Below are 16929 nucleotides of genomic sequence, written 5' to 3'. Positions count from 1 at the left end.
TTTAGCTTAAAGCATAATATTAACCACTTCAGCCCCAGACCATTTGGTTGGCCAAAGACCAGAACACTTTTTGCGATTCGGCACTGCGTCACTTTAACTGACAATTGCGCAGTCGTGCGACGTTGCACGCAAACAAAATTGACGTCTTTCTCCCCCCCCCCCCCCCCACAAATAGAGCTTTCTTTTGGTGGTTTTTGATCACCTTACGTTTTTTTTTTTGCGCTATAAACAAAACAAAGCAGCGATTTAAAAAAAAAAAACATTATTTTTTACTTTTTTGCTATAATAAATATCCCCAAAAATATATAAAAAAAAAAACAACTTTTTTTCCTCAGTTTAGGCCGATACGTATTCTTCTACATATTTTTGATTGGTTTGCACAAAAGTTAGCGTCTACAAAATAGTGGATAATTTTATGACATTTTTATCATTTAAAAAATTTTTTTTTTTTTTTTTACTAGTGACGGCGGCGATCAGCGGTTTTTCAAAAACATTTTTTTTTTTTTTTTTTTATCGTGACTATGACATTATGGCGGACAGATTGGACGCTTTTTGGCGCAATTTTGGGTCCATTCAGCGATCAGTGCAATTGAAAATGCATTGATTCCTATGTAAGTGACTGGCATTGAAGGGGTTAACCACTAGATGGTGCTGTAGGGGTTAAGTGTGTCCTAGCGAGTGATTCTAACTGTGGGGGGGAGGGGGCTATGTGTGACACGACACTGATTGCCGCTACTGATTACAGGGAGCTGTGATCAGTGTCGGTAGGCAGAACGGGGAGATGCTTGTTTACATTAGCATTTCCCCATTCTTCCTCTCCGTGACACGATCGCGGGTATCCCCGCAGACATGGAGTCCACACGACCCGCGTTCACACTCACGGAACTCGTGGTGCCCGCAAGCCGCTTCTTAAAGGGGCAACGTACAGGTACAGGATTCTGCTGCAGTATATGTGTGTGAAGCAGTCGGCAAGCAGTTAAATGGTAGTAACATTGTAAAAAGTCACATTGATCCATATATCACACAATAGCTATATAAGAAATCATGATTGCTACAGCATAATACAATATAATAAAACAAGGTAAAAATGATGAAATAATCCCATATACTCTATATCATAAAAGCATCAGAATGGGTCGATACGTTTCGTGGAACTCTCCACGGATCAGGAGCAGATGCTGGTGGTATTTGAAATTAGTAAGGTTCAACTATTGGTAAGGGTTCTCGAATAACAGGAGTAGGGTGGGAAGTTAGAGAGACAAAAAGGTACAAGTCACATATGGGGCGAAAAAACTGTTTAGAGCAGGGATATGCAATTAGCGAACCTCCAGCTGTTGCAAAACTACAAGTCCCATCATGCCTCTGCATCTGGATGGCATACTTGTGGCTGTCAGTCTTGCAATGCCTCATGGGACTTGTAGTTCTGCAACAGCTGGAGGTCCACAAATTGCATATCCCTGGCTTAGAGTTACACAGGGAGGTGTGGCACTAGAATTATTACCCCTTGTCTTGACATTCGCAGCGATGCATCACAGCTGTGGAGCGCTCGCCATTTATGTATGCGTGCAGGACCAATGGGTTTGTTCGCTTTTGCGTGAGGGGGTGGGGGCACTTGAATTGTGTGTTTTTTTTTTTTTTTTTTTTTTTTTTTCATTTTTACACTCTTTATTTAGTTTTTAGTTTGTTTGTTTTTTTGCCACTTTTATTGCTGTTGCAAGGAATGTAACTATCCCTGGTTGCCCTAATAGGCAGTGACAGGTACTCTTTATGGAGAGATCTGAGGTCTATTAGACTCCCCCCAGGTGTCTCCTCTGCCCTTTAAAAGTATTTTAGAGTAAGGCCTCTTTCACATGATATAGATATATACACACACACATTATATATCTATCCATCTATATCATACATACACACATACATACGCACATACATAGAGATATATATATCTATCTATATATATATCTATATATATATATATATATATATATATATATATATATATATATATATATATATATCATATCTATCTCTATATATATATATATATATATATATATATATATATATATATATATATATATATATATATATATAATCTCTATATATTATAATTTTTATTTTCATGGTTTCCTTACGTTTATTTTTTTTTAATCACTGTCACAAGAAATGTAAACATCTCTTGTGACCGCAGTAGGCAATGACCTAGAGATATATAATATTATAGAGAGAGATATTATTATATCATTATTTTTTTATTGATTGAAGTATTGTTTCCAAAAAAAGTGTTTTAAAAACCACTATGCAAATACCGTGTGACACAAAAAATTGTAACAACTGACATTTTAGTCTCTAGGAGCCTCTGCTAAAAAAAAATATATATATATAATTTTATAATATTTATTATAAATTAATTTTCTAGCAAAGAAAATGTTGATTTTTTACATATAGGAGATGAGTGTCAGAATAGGCCTGGTCCTCAAGTGGATAATTATAGTGGTAATGTTTGTTGTATATGCAACACAAAACCGTGCAGTACAGTGTATGGCAGCGCATCAAACACTCCCAATCATGTGACCACTGACAGCCAGTCACAGTGGTCATGTGATTGTCTGAGCCTATTTATTTTCTTGCCTCTTGATAATTTTCAACATAATAATCAAGGTTCCCTTATGTTTTAATAGTAGCAGTGCTGCCTGTATGGATGTGTGTGTGTTTCATTGTGATTTACTAAACATAAGGGCATTTTATTTATTTATTTTTTCTTTCTCTTTTCAGTGGTGCTGATCGGTGATTCTGGAGTTGGAAAAAGTAACCTCCTTTCTCGCTTTACCCGTAACGAGTTTAACCTGGAGAGCAAAAGCACCATTGGGGTGGAATTTGCTACAAGGAGCATCCAGGTGGACGGTAAAACAATCAAAGCTCAGATTTGGGACACAGCCGGACAGGAGAGATATCGCGCAATCACCTCCGCGTGAGTCACCATGATGTGGGGCTGAAAGGGTGGGAAGAACGTGGGGTGATATTGTGCATATTTATCCAATCTTTTTTTTTTTTTTTTTTTTATATATACTTTGCAGTGTTAAGCTGGATGCACGCTATACAATTTTTCTTTAGATTTAAATTTTTTTTTTTCCTTTTTTTTAGGGTTCTATTTACTAAAACCATATAATATGGGGTCAAACCTAATTTGTATGCAATCAGGCAGGCAGGCCCTTGTGCTACATAGTTGAAGGTAAATCTAAAGGAAATCAAACAACAAAAGTTGTCTAGCGTGTATCCAGCTTTTAGGCTGCATTCATACTTCAGTGTTTTGAATCACAAGCAGATTTGCTGTGATTTGAAAGCGCCGCTATGTGAATAAGTCACGGGACTTGCATTTGAAATACTATTCATTGGAATGACACCTAAAATCGCGGCGTGGGTCTGCCGTGCAATAAATCCTGGGAAGTTTGCCATTCAAAAGTAGCTCCTGAACTTTTTTTGGGACCGCAATGTGGGTTGCCGTGATTGCAGCACGTTTTTTATCGCGCTAGACCTGCACCCCGATTTTGGGTGTCATTCAAATGAATGGCCTCTCAAACAAAGCGCAAATTTGTTATTCACAGATTGGCGCTTTCAAACCTTGGCCAATCTGCCCGTGATTAAAAACGCTGAAGTGTGAATGCAGCCTTGGGCACAAAATGTCACATGACAAGTCGTTCCCCATGTTTTCCAATGATAACCATTCATATGTGCAAATTTTAAAGTTGCAGCAACTTCAGAGTAGTTCATTCACTACTGTGGTCTGACTTTCATGCAACTTGAGGGCCATAGACTTCAATGTTAACCCTCAAAAGTTGCATGAGTCGCACCTGAATGTTATACAATGCAACAGTTGTGCAATAGTTGCCGATTATCGCTGGTCAAAGCCAAAGTTGAATCTAAGTTGCACCTATCCAAAGTTGCACTCCAAAGTCAGTGCTACTTTGGATTCGTACAAGTGTGAGTGGAGCGTTAATGCAAAATTCTGCACAGTTCTGTCTATTTCATAAGCAAATATAAGCGCCAGTTAGATTCACTCCTTTATGAGCTGACTCAGTGTATCTTCTCCTTACAGGTACTACAGAGGTGCTGTAGGTGCTCTGCTGGTGTATGATATCGCCAAGCATCTTACCTACGAGAATGTGGAAAGGTGGCTAAAAGAGTTGAGGGACCATGCGGACAACAACATCGTCATCATGCTGGTGGGCAACAAGAGTGACTTGCGCCACCTGAGAGCAGTGCCGACTGATGAGGCCCGAGCATTTGCAGGTTATTATAGATTTATATACATTGATCTGAATGTCGCTAAAACGCTTACTAGTGTCCTTGCCAGGGTTTAGAATTCAACAGTCCTACACTTTTTATAAAGGATTGAATTGTTTAAAATCCGGTTATAACTCAATTATAATAATAGATGTTATGTTCTTCTGAAATATGCCATTGAAAATCTACATGAACAATGCCCCTGGCTGTGAGAACTTTAAAGTGGTTGTAAAGCTCAGACTTGAAATATGAACAAAGCATAACCCTCTATAGTGTGTACTTGTCTGTCTGCTGCCTCCTTCCTCTGCTTTCTGTATCAGTCACAAGTTTTCCTGACACCAAGAGAAAGTGAGAGGGGAGGAGCTCCAGCACGCAGCCTGTGATTGACACCCTCTGCTCTGTTTCTGTGTGAAGGTAGGAGTGTCCCTTCCCTCCTATCAGCTCTCGGAGCTCTCCACTCGGAGCTCTAGCTCTATGTCCCCTGCTTTCTGAAAGCTCTGACAAGCTTTATAAAGTCTGGACTTTAAAGAGGAAGTAAACCCTGATGGGTTTACTTCCTCTTTGTCTCCCTACAAAGGTAAAGCATAATGGGTTACTATGCATTGCACAGTAGCCCATTATGTGTCACTTACCTGACACAGGAGCCAGCTATGTCACCCCGTCCCCTCTTCCATGGAGTGTCCATCTTCTTTCCGGGTATCGTGGCTCCGGAGCCTCGATGACGTCACTCGCGCACAGGAGTCGCCACTAACAGCATATCGCCGTTAGCAGCTGCATGCTCAGTGAGCCTGCGCACCGCTGTCTGCGGCGCATGTCTTTTTTTTGCAAATATCTCCTAAACCGTGTAGGTTTAGGAGATATTTCTTGGACCTACAGGTAAGGCTTACCTGTTGGTCAAAGTAGTCTGTAAGGGTTTACAACCACTTTAAAGTGGTTGTAAACCTCGGCCAGTGGGGAAAAAAAATGATGGAATACTTACCTTTTAGAATGAAGCCGGCGCGCGGTCACCACTGAGAGGGCTGACATCTTCTCCCTGTCTGTCTTCTGGGTACGCTCGCTCCAGCTGTGTGATTGGCCGAAGCTGCAATGACGTCACTTGTGAGTATACGTGGGAGCCCTGTATTCCGGCTCTGGTGAAGGTATGCTGTACCTTCAGAGCGCGTGCACCAGTGATGTCACTGGCTGCATGCAGGGTGAATATCCTAAACTGTGCACGTTTAGGAGATATTCATTTTTTTTCTACAGGTAAGCCTTCTTGTAAGCTGACCTGTAAGTAAAAATAACAAAGTGGGCTTTACTACCACATTAAAGGGATGTAGAGAAGACTTCAGGTAAGCGGGTACAACTTCTGAGGATTTGTTTAATTGGTGCATCACCTGAGGCCAGACACTTGATGCATAGAAGGATTTACAGTCATTTTAGATAGTATAAGTAAATAATAAGTATAACTAAAGGCACATTTTTTAGTTTTGGATATAGTGAAGGATTAGAGCGCCTGTTGCTGTCTGTGTCCCCGTTGGGTAGATTCACCTTCTCCGTTTGTTTTTGTTTGCCGTTTTTCAATGTGAAAGTAAAAAAAAAAAAACTCTCACATTTTGGAATGTCACCAGATTGGGAAATTGGGGATTTCCTCACTTTCTGTGTTGGCTGTGCGACAGGAAGTGAAGGGAATAATCCCAAATGGGACACAAATGGTTATAAACCATCAGTTTTTTTATTTTTTTATTTTTTTGCCATCTCTTACTCTATTCAAAATGAGGGTTAAAGTTTTTTTTTTTTTTTTTTTTTATTTTAGTTTTACTATGCCTGTCTGTTTTTTGATTGGCAGTGATCAGCTTAGAGGATGGACAGCTAACAGATGCCCAGTAGTAAGCCAATGGGTAATGTCGCATCCGGGCAATGCAGCAGTTGTCGGGGATCCCTCCTTCACTGAAGCTGGCCGCTGAGGAGATCATGTGACCAAATAAGATCGCTGTCAGAATAGTTGGAGAGGAGCTCCAGGCTCCTTCAGAAAAAAAAGTCAGCAGCTACAAATACTGTTGCTGCTGACCTTTTAATATTAGGGCATTTACCTGTCCAGGAATCCAGTAGTGTCCTCACCCGAGACGATTTTTTATTTTTTTTTTCCAACGGCTATCGAGTGTTGGCGCCGCCATCTTGCCTTGCACCTTCACAACCAGTTTCCCTGCTGCACTTTGTGACTGGTCCGGCTGTGGCGGGGGGGGGGGGGGGGGGGGAGTGAACTTCTGGCTCAGTTTGTAGCGGCAAACTGAGTCGGCAGTAGGTACCCACTCCCCCCAATATGTAGAGTAGGGTTTAGTAGGATTATCAGTGCAGAACCAACAGTGCCCAGCAAGTGACACCAATCAGTACAAATTGACACCAGTGCCTGCCTATCGATGTCCATTAGTGCTGCCTTTCGGTACTCATCAGTACTGCATATTAGTGCCACCTCATCAGTCCCACCTCATTAGTGCAGCCTGTCAGTACCCATCAGCACCGCAGCGCACATCAGTGAAGGCGAAAAAGTACTTATTTACAACATTTTCTGACAAACTGCATCCTTTTTTTTTTTGGCAAAAAATTCAAACCCCAGTGGTTATTAAATACCACCAAAAAAGTTGACGTTTTATATGGGTACGCAATGTTGCATGACTGCGCAATTGTCATTCAAAGTGTAACAGCGCTAGAAATTGGCCTGGGCATAGGAAGAAGGGTAAAAGTGCCCAGTGGGCAAGGGGTTAAATTGAACAAGCACTTCATATGTTAAATAGCCGTACCGTATATACTCGAGTATAAGCCGAGATTTTCAGCCTCTTTTTTGAGGCTGAAAGTGCCCCCCTCGGCTTATATTCGAGTCATCGCTGTCTGCCCGCTCGAACAGCGTGTCGAGCAGACAGACAGCGGCCATTCTATTCAAAAGCCGCGCCTCCGGCTCCGCCTTCGCCTGTGATAGGCGGAACACTGAATTTCCCAGCAGCCTGTGTTCCGCCTATCACGGACATCGTATCATCCTCGTACTACGGACGAGGATGATACGACGTCTGTGATAGGCGGAACACAGGCTGCTGGGAAATTCAGTGTTCCGCCTATCACAGGCGAAGGCGGCGGCGCAGCTTTTGAATTTTACAATGGCCGCCGACGAAGAGGGCACGGGACGGGACGGGACGGGGGCAAGGCAAGGCAAGGCACGACACGGCACGGGACGGAGGCAAGGAGGCAAGGTAAATCCCCCCTTCCTTGTGTGCTGTGTGTTTTTCAGTCCTTTGCTCACAAAGAAATTATCTTTTCAGAACAAGCCAGAGAGTTTCAGAGGAACATTAATAATTCATATGCCTACAGAATGCGGCTGCTTGCTCTTATCAGCAGATAATTCTGGCCAGAACAATCCCTGATTACATGTGTTTATTGTGCCCTCGAATGCCTTCCATAACCCTGTGTACATAAAGATTCATTATTCTTCACCGGCACTATGGCTCACCCTATAGGGCATCATAACACCATAAAGAAAGTAGGATCATCCCAAATAGGGATCTGTAGTCCCTTTAAAGCCCAACTCCATGAAACAAATTGCTGGTTATTAGGAGGCTCGGGACAAAGGTAGGCTGGACACACACACACACACACACACACACACACACACACACACACACACACACACACACACACATACACATACACATACACACACACACACACACACATACACATACACATACACATACACATACACATACACATACACACACACACACACACGGATGGAGACACACACAGGGATGGATGGATGGATGGAGACACACACACACAGGGATGGATGGATGGAGACACACACACACAGGGATGGATGGATGGATGGACACACACACACACAGGGATGGATGGACGGACACACAGGGATGGACGGACACACAGGGATGGACGGACACACACACAGGGATGGACAGGCATGTCTCACCCTCGGCTTATACACGAGTCAATAAGTTTGCCAGTTTTTTTGGGGGTAAATTGGGGGCCTCGGCTTATATTCGGGTCGGCCTATACTCGAGTATATACGGTACATTTCCGGATCTTCAACCCCTCATTTAAACTGGTTTATTCTGAATGGATTGTACAGACATTTTTTCACATAGTACAGATAAGGTTTTGCTCAAGCTATCTCTGTACTTGGGGAAAATCTTTGTATAAGGTCACAGTGAGCAATGATTAGTCATACAGGTAATACTTAGTAGAATTCTACCACACTGCCTCTAGTGGCAGAACTCGTCTTTGCATGGGGTGTCAGTGCTGGATAAAGGCTGGTAAAAGCAGCAATTTTCAGGTGTGTGTGTGTGTGTGTGTGTGTGTGTGTGTGTGTGTTTTTTTTGTTTTTTGTTGTTTTTTTTTTTCTCTTGCTATAAACAGATATATTTAAAACCTATACCCTTTTTAGGCCTGGTTCACACCTACGCATTTTGCAGTGCATCTTCAAATTTGCCAAAATGCACTACAGTCCATTTTAACACGATTTCCTATGGGTCACATTCACCTCTATGCAGTTTCTCAACTGGTGCGAATTTTGGAAAGGGTCAAGGACTTTTTTATTTATTTTTTTTTTTTTTTTTACCCACAGCAGAGTGCATTTTTGATTCCATAGACTTAAATGGAAATGCATGTAAAATGCACGTACCTGTTGCATTCCTGCATGACGGACACTTTCCCCTTGCAACATTAACACATCCCAAAAATATAAACGCCTGTGAAAAAAAACACACCTACCTCAGCTTGCTTAGGGGGTGAACCTTGCATAGAAAAAAAAAAAAAAAACAGGTAAACCAATTTTCCCAAGAGATTTAGGAAGCTTTATAATTGCATAGTGAGTTATTTCAAATTGAGGTGCTGTCTAATATTGCCTTGATTTTAGGTTTTAAACCTTAATTTTATTAATATTTGTATAAAAACTGAACCCACACCTGCATGCATGGGCTGAATGCTGGGAGACATTCGGCCGCGTATGTGTCGGTCTTTGCTATATGTGTATGTCTGCTTGTTATATGGGATATATTTGTGGGGTTGTCTCTTTGCTGAATATATGGGGAAGTCTCTTTTGATGGATTGGGATCTCTTTGCTGGCTATATGGGACTGTCTCTTTGCTGGCTATATGGGACTGTCTCTTTGCTGGCTATATGGGACTGTCTCTTTGCTGGCTATATGGGACTGTCTCTTTGCTGGCTATATGGGACTGTCTCTTTGCTGGCTATATGGGACTGTCTCTTTGCTGGCTATATGGGACTGTCTCTTTGCTGGCTATATGGGACTGTCTCTTTGCTGGCTATATGGGACTGTCTCTTTGCTGGCTATATGGACTGTCTCTTTGCTGGCTATATGGGACTGTCTCTTTGCTGGCTATATGGGACTGTCTCTTTGCTGGCTATATGGGACTGTCTCTTTGCTGGCTATATGGGACTGTCTCTTTGCTGGCTATATGGGACTGTCTCTTTGGCTGGCTTTTGGGACTGTCTCTTTGCTGGCTATATGGGACTGTCTCTTTGCTGGCTATATGGGACTGTCTCTTTGCTGGCTATATGGGACTGTCTCTTTGCTGGCTATATGGGACCGTCTCTTTGCTGGCTATATGGACTGTCTCTTTGCTGGCTATATGGGACTGTCTCCTGGATTGCCACTTCCGGGAGACGATTACGCCGCAGCGACATCTCCTCGGAAGTTCGGCCTTCACCCGCTGCTGGTCCAGTTAGTGCAGCATGCTTCGCATGAGCAGCAGGGAACCGGCTGTGAAGCTAAAAAGGCTTCGCCGCCGGGTCTCCTTACTAGCAACGGCTGCGGCAGCACCCGAGAGCCAGTCCTAAAATCGGCTGGGGTGCCGGCATTGCAGGATCCCTGGATGGGTAGTGTCCCAATATTCTTTAAAAGCCAGTAGTTACAGTATTTGTAGCTGCTGACTTAGAATTTTTTCAGCTGAACAAAAAGGGGAAATGCTTGTTTGAAACTCTTCCCCATCCACTGCCACATTTGGCACTTTTTCTTGGGGGGGGGGGGGGGGCTCAGATGCCGCGCCTCCTTCCCCCGCGGTCTTCTGGCTCCCAGAGTCCAGAAGACTACAGGGCCATTAAAAAGGGTGCATACACTGTAGGAAACCAGCTGTGAAGCCGCAAGGCTTCTCTGCCCGTTTCCCTTACTTGAGATGCCAGCGCCTGCACCTGAAGCCTATTGAAGAATCTGCCCGTGTGAGACATTGCTGGATGCCCGGACAGTTAAGTTTCCTTATATTAAAAGTTAGCCGCTACAGTATTTGTAGCTGCTGACTTTAAATTTTCTGGGGAGCCTGGTGCTCCGCTTTAAAACCCAGCCTTTTTCTTGTATATTATAATTAAAAATTCTGATTTCTGTCGGTTGCTTTGCTGCTATAATTGCCTGTTTCTTAGCAATATTAAAGCATTTGTTTTATGTTCTCACCTAATCTGACTTGCAATTTTTTCTTTTGTACAGAAAAGAATGGTTTGTCCTTCATCGAGACTTCAGCCCTGGACTCTACAAATGTGGAGGCTGCTTTCCAAACGATCCTGACAGGTAAAGACTATGAGCACTGTTGCGTTCTGAACTATTGTCAGCTATGCCCTGGTTGCTTGTTTGGCATGGCACCACAGGATAGAATGCAAGTAATAAAGGTGCTTGTTTTGCATATAACAATCCAACAGCAGTCTCCACTTTTAGGCCCTGTTTGGGCTCCTTTTACATCTGTGAAAAATATACGGTGCCAATAATAGTCACCCCAAACTCTATCAGGTGCGTGACATATGCATTAATGCTAAACCCACAACCATAAAATCCGTCTGCATATGCAGCAATGTGGGAGAGCCTGGGGGCCACGTGGTCCGTGGAGCCCTCTGATGTGGCCCACGACCTCCTGCCTCAGATCTCAGGTCGTTGCCTGCACTGAGCCATAACTTGTGTTATTTGTGGGTTTGGTGCGCTTTCAGAAAGTGCACAACACCTGCTGTATATCATAAGTCTATGGCAAAGTGCAGCTGAGGAAAGCCACAGGTGCACTGCACCCGCGGTTCAGGTAAACCGAATTGTCCTATCCAATCGGACCCTCTATGGAGCAGCAGATGTAAACGAGTTTGTGTCTGTTTACCCCGCCTACCTCCAATCCGCAAAAAAAAAAAACAGATGGGAATCTCTCCACTTCATTCTGGGCAGGTCGGATTGGAGGGCTCGTAGAGTGGGGTGTGTCTGTGTCTGCTCTGCATATGCAGAGTGGACACTGACCTGTCCTCCGCTCGCTCGGCTCCATGTGGCCCGTGATCGGTTACAAAGTCGGTCAAGTGGCCCTCGCTCTTCAAAAGGTTGGGCACCCCTGCAGTTAAAGCATGCTTGTTTTCCTCACTGTGGAAGGGGTTAATTCTGTCTTCTCTTATCCTCCCCTTCTTCCACTTTTCCCAATCCATCTCCTGATATAACAGAGCCTTGAGGGCACTCTGCACATGCTCAGTTTGTGTATTGCTAGAGTTTTTTTTTTTTTTTTTTTCCTTGGGTGGATACATGTGATCAGCAAAAGGCCGATTAGCACTGTCCAGGCAGAGGGCCACAGGGGGTCATGCAGCCTCATAGGACAATCGGAGGAGAATGAAAACTCCTCCTACAAGCTTTTAACTAGTCCGCTCTCTGCTGACATCAGAGCCGGTCCAGGCTCCGCATAGTAATGACAACAAAGTTGGGATCCGCCCTGGATCCCTGCACCGAAACCTGGCTCAGCCTTTCAGCGACTTGCTGAGAGCCTGAGCCGGACCCCCTCCACAGCCTAGCGCTCCAGTGAGCGAGGAGGGGACAGGGCAGACAGCTGTGACTGGCAGTCTGCTGCTCTCTGCTCGGGAGCTGTGAGAACCGAGCGATCGGCGGTGTTTGATCACTCGGTACTCGGTGTAGAGGCGCCGGGGGGGACAGATGCAGCATTACATGCACAGGAGTGACGTCATCGGCGGCCAGTGATCGACACCCGGAAGCCGCTTTAAAGGCATAGTTAACCTTTTACTTAAAAAACAAACCTACCTTTTACAGGTAAAGGGGCACCTGTAGATAAAGGCAAACTGCAAAGTTTGACCAAAGCAAAATAATGCCCTGAATATGTCAGACTCAGAAAATATAGGTGTAGTCTATATACATACATAAGACTGCCTGAAAAACTCACGGGGTTTGCATCTCCATGTGTCAATGGGCACGCAGAGCCGCCCACTGGAGTGAGCCCACACAAGTGCATTTGAGGGTTTACATTGCAGTCTCAAGATGCATCAAAGTCAGACCAGAGTAGTGCATGAACCTTTTTAAAGTTGCTGCGGCTTTAAAGGGGTTGTAAAGGCAGAAGTGTTTTTTTTTTTTTTAATTTTTTTTTTTTTTTTCTTAATGCATTCTATGCATTAAGATTAAAAACCTTCTGTGGGCAGCAGCCCCTCTGTCCAGCGATTGTCCACGAGTATATCAGCTGTCCGACATTCTCCCTCCCTGATTGGCTGAGACCCAGCCATCGGCTGCCCCTGTTGCCAATCAGTCAGCTAGCCAGTCGGGGGTGAGAGTGCGGTTCTCCGTGTCTGAATGGACACAGAGAGCTGTGACTTAGCTCGAGTGCCCCCATAGCAAGCTCCTGACTGTGGGGTCACTGAACAGGAGGGGAGGGGCCAGAACCACAGAAGAGGGACCCGAGAAGAGGAGGACCTGGGCTGCTCTGTGCAAATCCACTACACAGAGCAGGTACTTATGACATGTTTGTTTTTATCTTTATAGGAAGAAAAACAAGACTTTACAATCTCTTTAAGTTGCACGTATTTTAACCATTGTCATTGAAAAGCATGGAATGCAACTTGCTGCTACTTGTATGTTTAAAAAAAAAAAAAAAAAAAAAAATGTTAATAGTGCCAACTGCCTGTTATTTTAAAGATGATAAAAACGTTCAACCAAGCCTGACATTTCTAGTGTCACCAGCTTATTTGGAAAGGTCTTTTGCTGTTGTGTACACTTCCCTTTTCCTGTTCTCTTAGATCTTGTGCTGTGTTGTGTGCACTTTGGTGATGAATACTGCATTACTTTCAGGACACAAATATTCTCAAGGTCGCCAGATAGGGAGAAGAGAACACACAGTGCTGACTTCACATATATGCCAGCAGTGATCCTTCTATAGATGTCCTTAAGGGCTGGCAAATATCAAGCTGTTTTTAAAGTAGACCTCTGGATTTTTTTTTTTTTTTTTTTCTTCAGTATTTTAAAACTATATACCAAACTATTATAAGCGTTTATACAGTCAGTCATTTGTTTTTTCCTGGAATCCTTGGGATTTTGTTCCTCTGACGTGCGAACGGCCATTCATCTCTCTGAAGGATCTTGGCAGGAATGAAGTTCAGGCAGTTAGTGGCTTTGCGTGAACTTGGATTCTCCCCTTTCCCTAGGGACTATGTGAGCCCCATCAGCAGAGAATAATTAGATTTCAGAAGGGTATTTCTGCCGGGCACGGGGGGGCGCTGTTGCTCCCACTGGCCGCCGGGCACGGGGGGGCGCTGTTGCTCCCACTGGCCGCCGGGCACGGGGGGGCGCTGTTGCTCCCACTGGCCGCCGGGCACGGGGGGCGGCGCTGTTGCTCCCCACTGGCCGCCGGGCACGGGGGGCGGCGCTGTTGCTCCCCACTGGCCGCCGGGCACGGGGGCGGTGCTGTTGCTCCCCACTGGCCGCCGGGCACGGGGGGCGGCGCTGTTGCTCCCCACTGGCCGCCGGGCACGGGGGGCGGCGCTGTTGCTCCCCACTGGCCGCCGGGCACGGGGGGCGGCGCTGTTGCTCCCCACTGGTCGCCGGGCACGGGGGGGCGGCGCTGTTGCTCCCCACTGGCCGCCGGGCACGGGGGGGGCGGCGCTGTTGCTCCCCACTGGCCGCCGGGCACGGGGGGGCGGCGCTGTTGCTCCCCACTGGCCGCCGGGCACGGGGGGGGCGGCGCTGTTGCTCCCCACTGGCCGCCGGGCACGGGGGGGGCGGCGCTGTTGCTCCCCACTGGCCGCCGGGCACGGGGGGGGCGGCGCTGTTGCTCCCCACTGGCCGCCGGGCGCGGCGCTGTTGCTCCCCACTGGCCGCCGGGCACGGGGGGGGCGGCGCTGTTGCTCCCCACTGGCCGCCGGGGGCGGCGCTGTTGCTCCCCACTGGCCGCTGGGCACGGGGGGGGCGGCGCTGTTGCTCCCCACTGGCCGCCGGGCACGGGGGGGGGCGGCGCTGTTGCTCCCCACTGGCCGCCGGGCACGGGGGGGGGGGCGGCGCTGTTGCTCCCCACTGGCCGCCGGGCACGGGGGGGCGGCGCTGTTGCTCCCCACTGGCCGCCGGGCACGGAGGGGGCGGCGCTGTTGCTCCCCACTGGCCGCCGGGGGCGGCGCTGTTGCTCCCCACTGGCCGCCGGGCACGGGGGGGGGGCGGCGCTGTTGCTCCCCACTGGCCGCCGGGCACGGGGGGGCCGGCGCTGTTGCTCCCCACTGGCCGCCGGGCACGGGGGGGGCGGCGCTGTTGCTCCCCACTGGCCGCCGGGCACGGGGGGGGCGGCGCTGTTGCTCCCCACTGGCCGCCGGGCACGGGGGGGGCGGCGCTGTTGCTCCCCACTGGCCGCCGGGCACGGGGGGGCGGCGCTGTTGCTCCCCACTGGCCGCCGGGCACGGGGGGGCGGCGCTGTTGCTCCCCACTGGCCGCCGGGCACGGGGGGGCGGCGCTGTTGCTCCCCACTGGCCGCCGGGCACGGGGGGGGCGGCGCTGTTGCTCCCCACTGGCCGCCGGGCACGGGGGGGCGGCGCTGTTGCTCCCCACTGGCCGCCGGGCACGGGGGGGGCGGCGCTGTTGCTCCCCACTGGCCGCCGGGCACGGGGGGGGCGGCGCTGTTGCTCCCCACTGGCCGCCGGGCACGGGGGGCGGCGCTTTGCTCCCCACTGGCCGCCGGGCACGGGGGGGCGGCGCTGTTGCTCCCCACTGGCCGCCGGGCACGGGGGGGGCGGCGCTGTTGCTCCCCACTGGCAGCCGGGCACGGGGGGGCGGCGCTGTTGCTCCCCACTGGCAGCCGGGCACGGGGGGGCGGCGCTGTTGCTCCCCACTGGCAGCCGGGCACGGGGGGGCGGCGCTGTTGCTCCCCACTGGCAGCCGGGCACGGGGGGCGGCGCTGTTGCTCCCCACTGGCAGCCGGTCACGGGGGGCGGCGCTGTTGCTCCCCACTGGCGCCGCGGTCACGGGGGGGCGGCGCTGTTGCTCCCCACTGGCCGCCGGGCACGGGGGGGGGGGCGGCGCTGTTGCTCCCCACTGGCCGCCGGGCACGGGGGGCGGGCTGTTGCTCCCCACTGGCCGCCGGGGGCGGCGCTGTTGCTCCCCACTGGCCGCCGGGCACGGGGGGGCGGCGCTGTTGCTCCCCACTGGCCGCCGGGCACGGGGGGGCGGCGCTGTTGCTCCCCACTGGCCGCCGGGCACGGGGGGGCGGCGCTGTTGCTCCCCACTGGCCGCCGGGCACGGGGGGGCGGCGCTGTTGCTCCCCACTGGCCGCCGGGCACGGGGGGCGGCGCTGTTGCTCCCCACTGGCCGCCGGGCACGGGGGGGGCGGCGCTGTTGCTCCCCACTGGCCGCCGGGCACGGGGGGGCGGCGCTGTTGCTCCCCACTGGCCGCCGGGCACGGGGGGGGCGGCGCTGTTGCTCCCCACTGGCCGCCGGGCACGGGGGGGGGGGCGGCGCTGTTGCTCCCCACTGGCCGCCGGGCACGGGGGGGGGCGGCGGCGCTGTTGCTCCCCACTGGCCGCCGGGCACGGGGGGGCGGGCGGCGCTGTTGCTCCCCACTGGCCGCCGGGCACGGGGGGGGCCGGCGGGCGCTGTTGCTCCCCACGGCCGCCGGGCACGGGGGGGGGGCGGCGCTGTTGCTCCCACTGGCCGCCGGGCACGGGGGTGGCGCGGGCGCTGTTGCTCCCACTGGCCGCCGGGCACGGGGGGGGGGGCGGCGCTGTTGGCTCCCACGGCCGCCGGGCACGGGGTGGGGGCGGCGCTGTTTGCTCCCACTGCCGCCGGGCACGGGGGGGGGGGGGGGGCGGCGCTGTTGCTCCCACTGGCCGCCGGGCACGGGGGGGGGCGGCGGCGCTGTTGCTCCCACTGGCCGCCGGGCACGGGGGGGGGGTTTTGGGGGCGCTGTTGCTCCCACTGGCCGCCGGGCACGGGGGGGGGGGTTTTGGGGGCGCTGTTGCTCCCACTGGCCGCCGGGCACGGGGGGGGGGTGGGGGCGCTGTTGCTCCCACTGGCCGCCGGGCACGGGGGGGGGGGTGGGGGCGCTGTTGCTCCCACTGGCCGCCGGGCACGGGGGGGGGGTGGGGGCGCTGTTGCTCCCACTGGCCGCCGGGCACGGGGGGGGGTGGGGGCGCTGTTGCTCCCACTGGCCGCCGGGCACGGGGGGGGGGGGGTGGGGGCGCTGTTGCTCCCACTGGCCGCCGGGCACTGGGGGGGGGCGCTGTTGCTCCCACTGGCCGCCGGGCACTGGGGGGGGGGGGGGCACTGTTGCTCCCACTGGCCGCCGGGCACGGGGGGCGCTGTTGCTCCCACTCACTAGAACCAGCTGCCCATTGTAGGTGCTTTTGGTTGTGGACACAGATCAGTACGGGCTCCCT

The 16929-nt window shown here is 50.6% G+C and overlaps 1 protein-coding gene across 1 annotated transcript in view; it reads left to right on the top strand.

Annotated features, from left to right (window-relative positions):
* Positions 1-16929, top strand: part of LOC143962678 (ras-related protein Rab-11A) — a 33315-nt gene that overhangs the window by 14267 nt on the left and 2119 nt on the right. Inside the window, exons 2-4 of the mRNA XM_077472043.1 lie at positions 2773-2968; positions 4094-4287; positions 10769-10849. Of these exons, the coding sequence (XP_077328169.1) occupies positions 2773-2968; positions 4094-4287; positions 10769-10849 (471 nt within the window). The remainder of the gene's footprint in view (positions 1-2772; positions 2969-4093; positions 4288-10768; positions 10850-16929) is intronic.

This window comes from Lithobates pipiens, unplaced genomic scaffold (assembly GCF_037356315.1).
Source record: "Lithobates pipiens isolate NorthernLeopardFrog02 unplaced genomic scaffold, aLitPip1_a1.2 Scaffold_8, whole genome shotgun sequence".
NCBI lineage: Eukaryota > Metazoa > Chordata > Amphibia > Anura > Ranidae > Lithobates > Lithobates pipiens.
The sequence above is the reverse complement of the archived record's forward strand: the minus strand, read 5'-3'. Positions and strand labels throughout refer to the sequence as shown.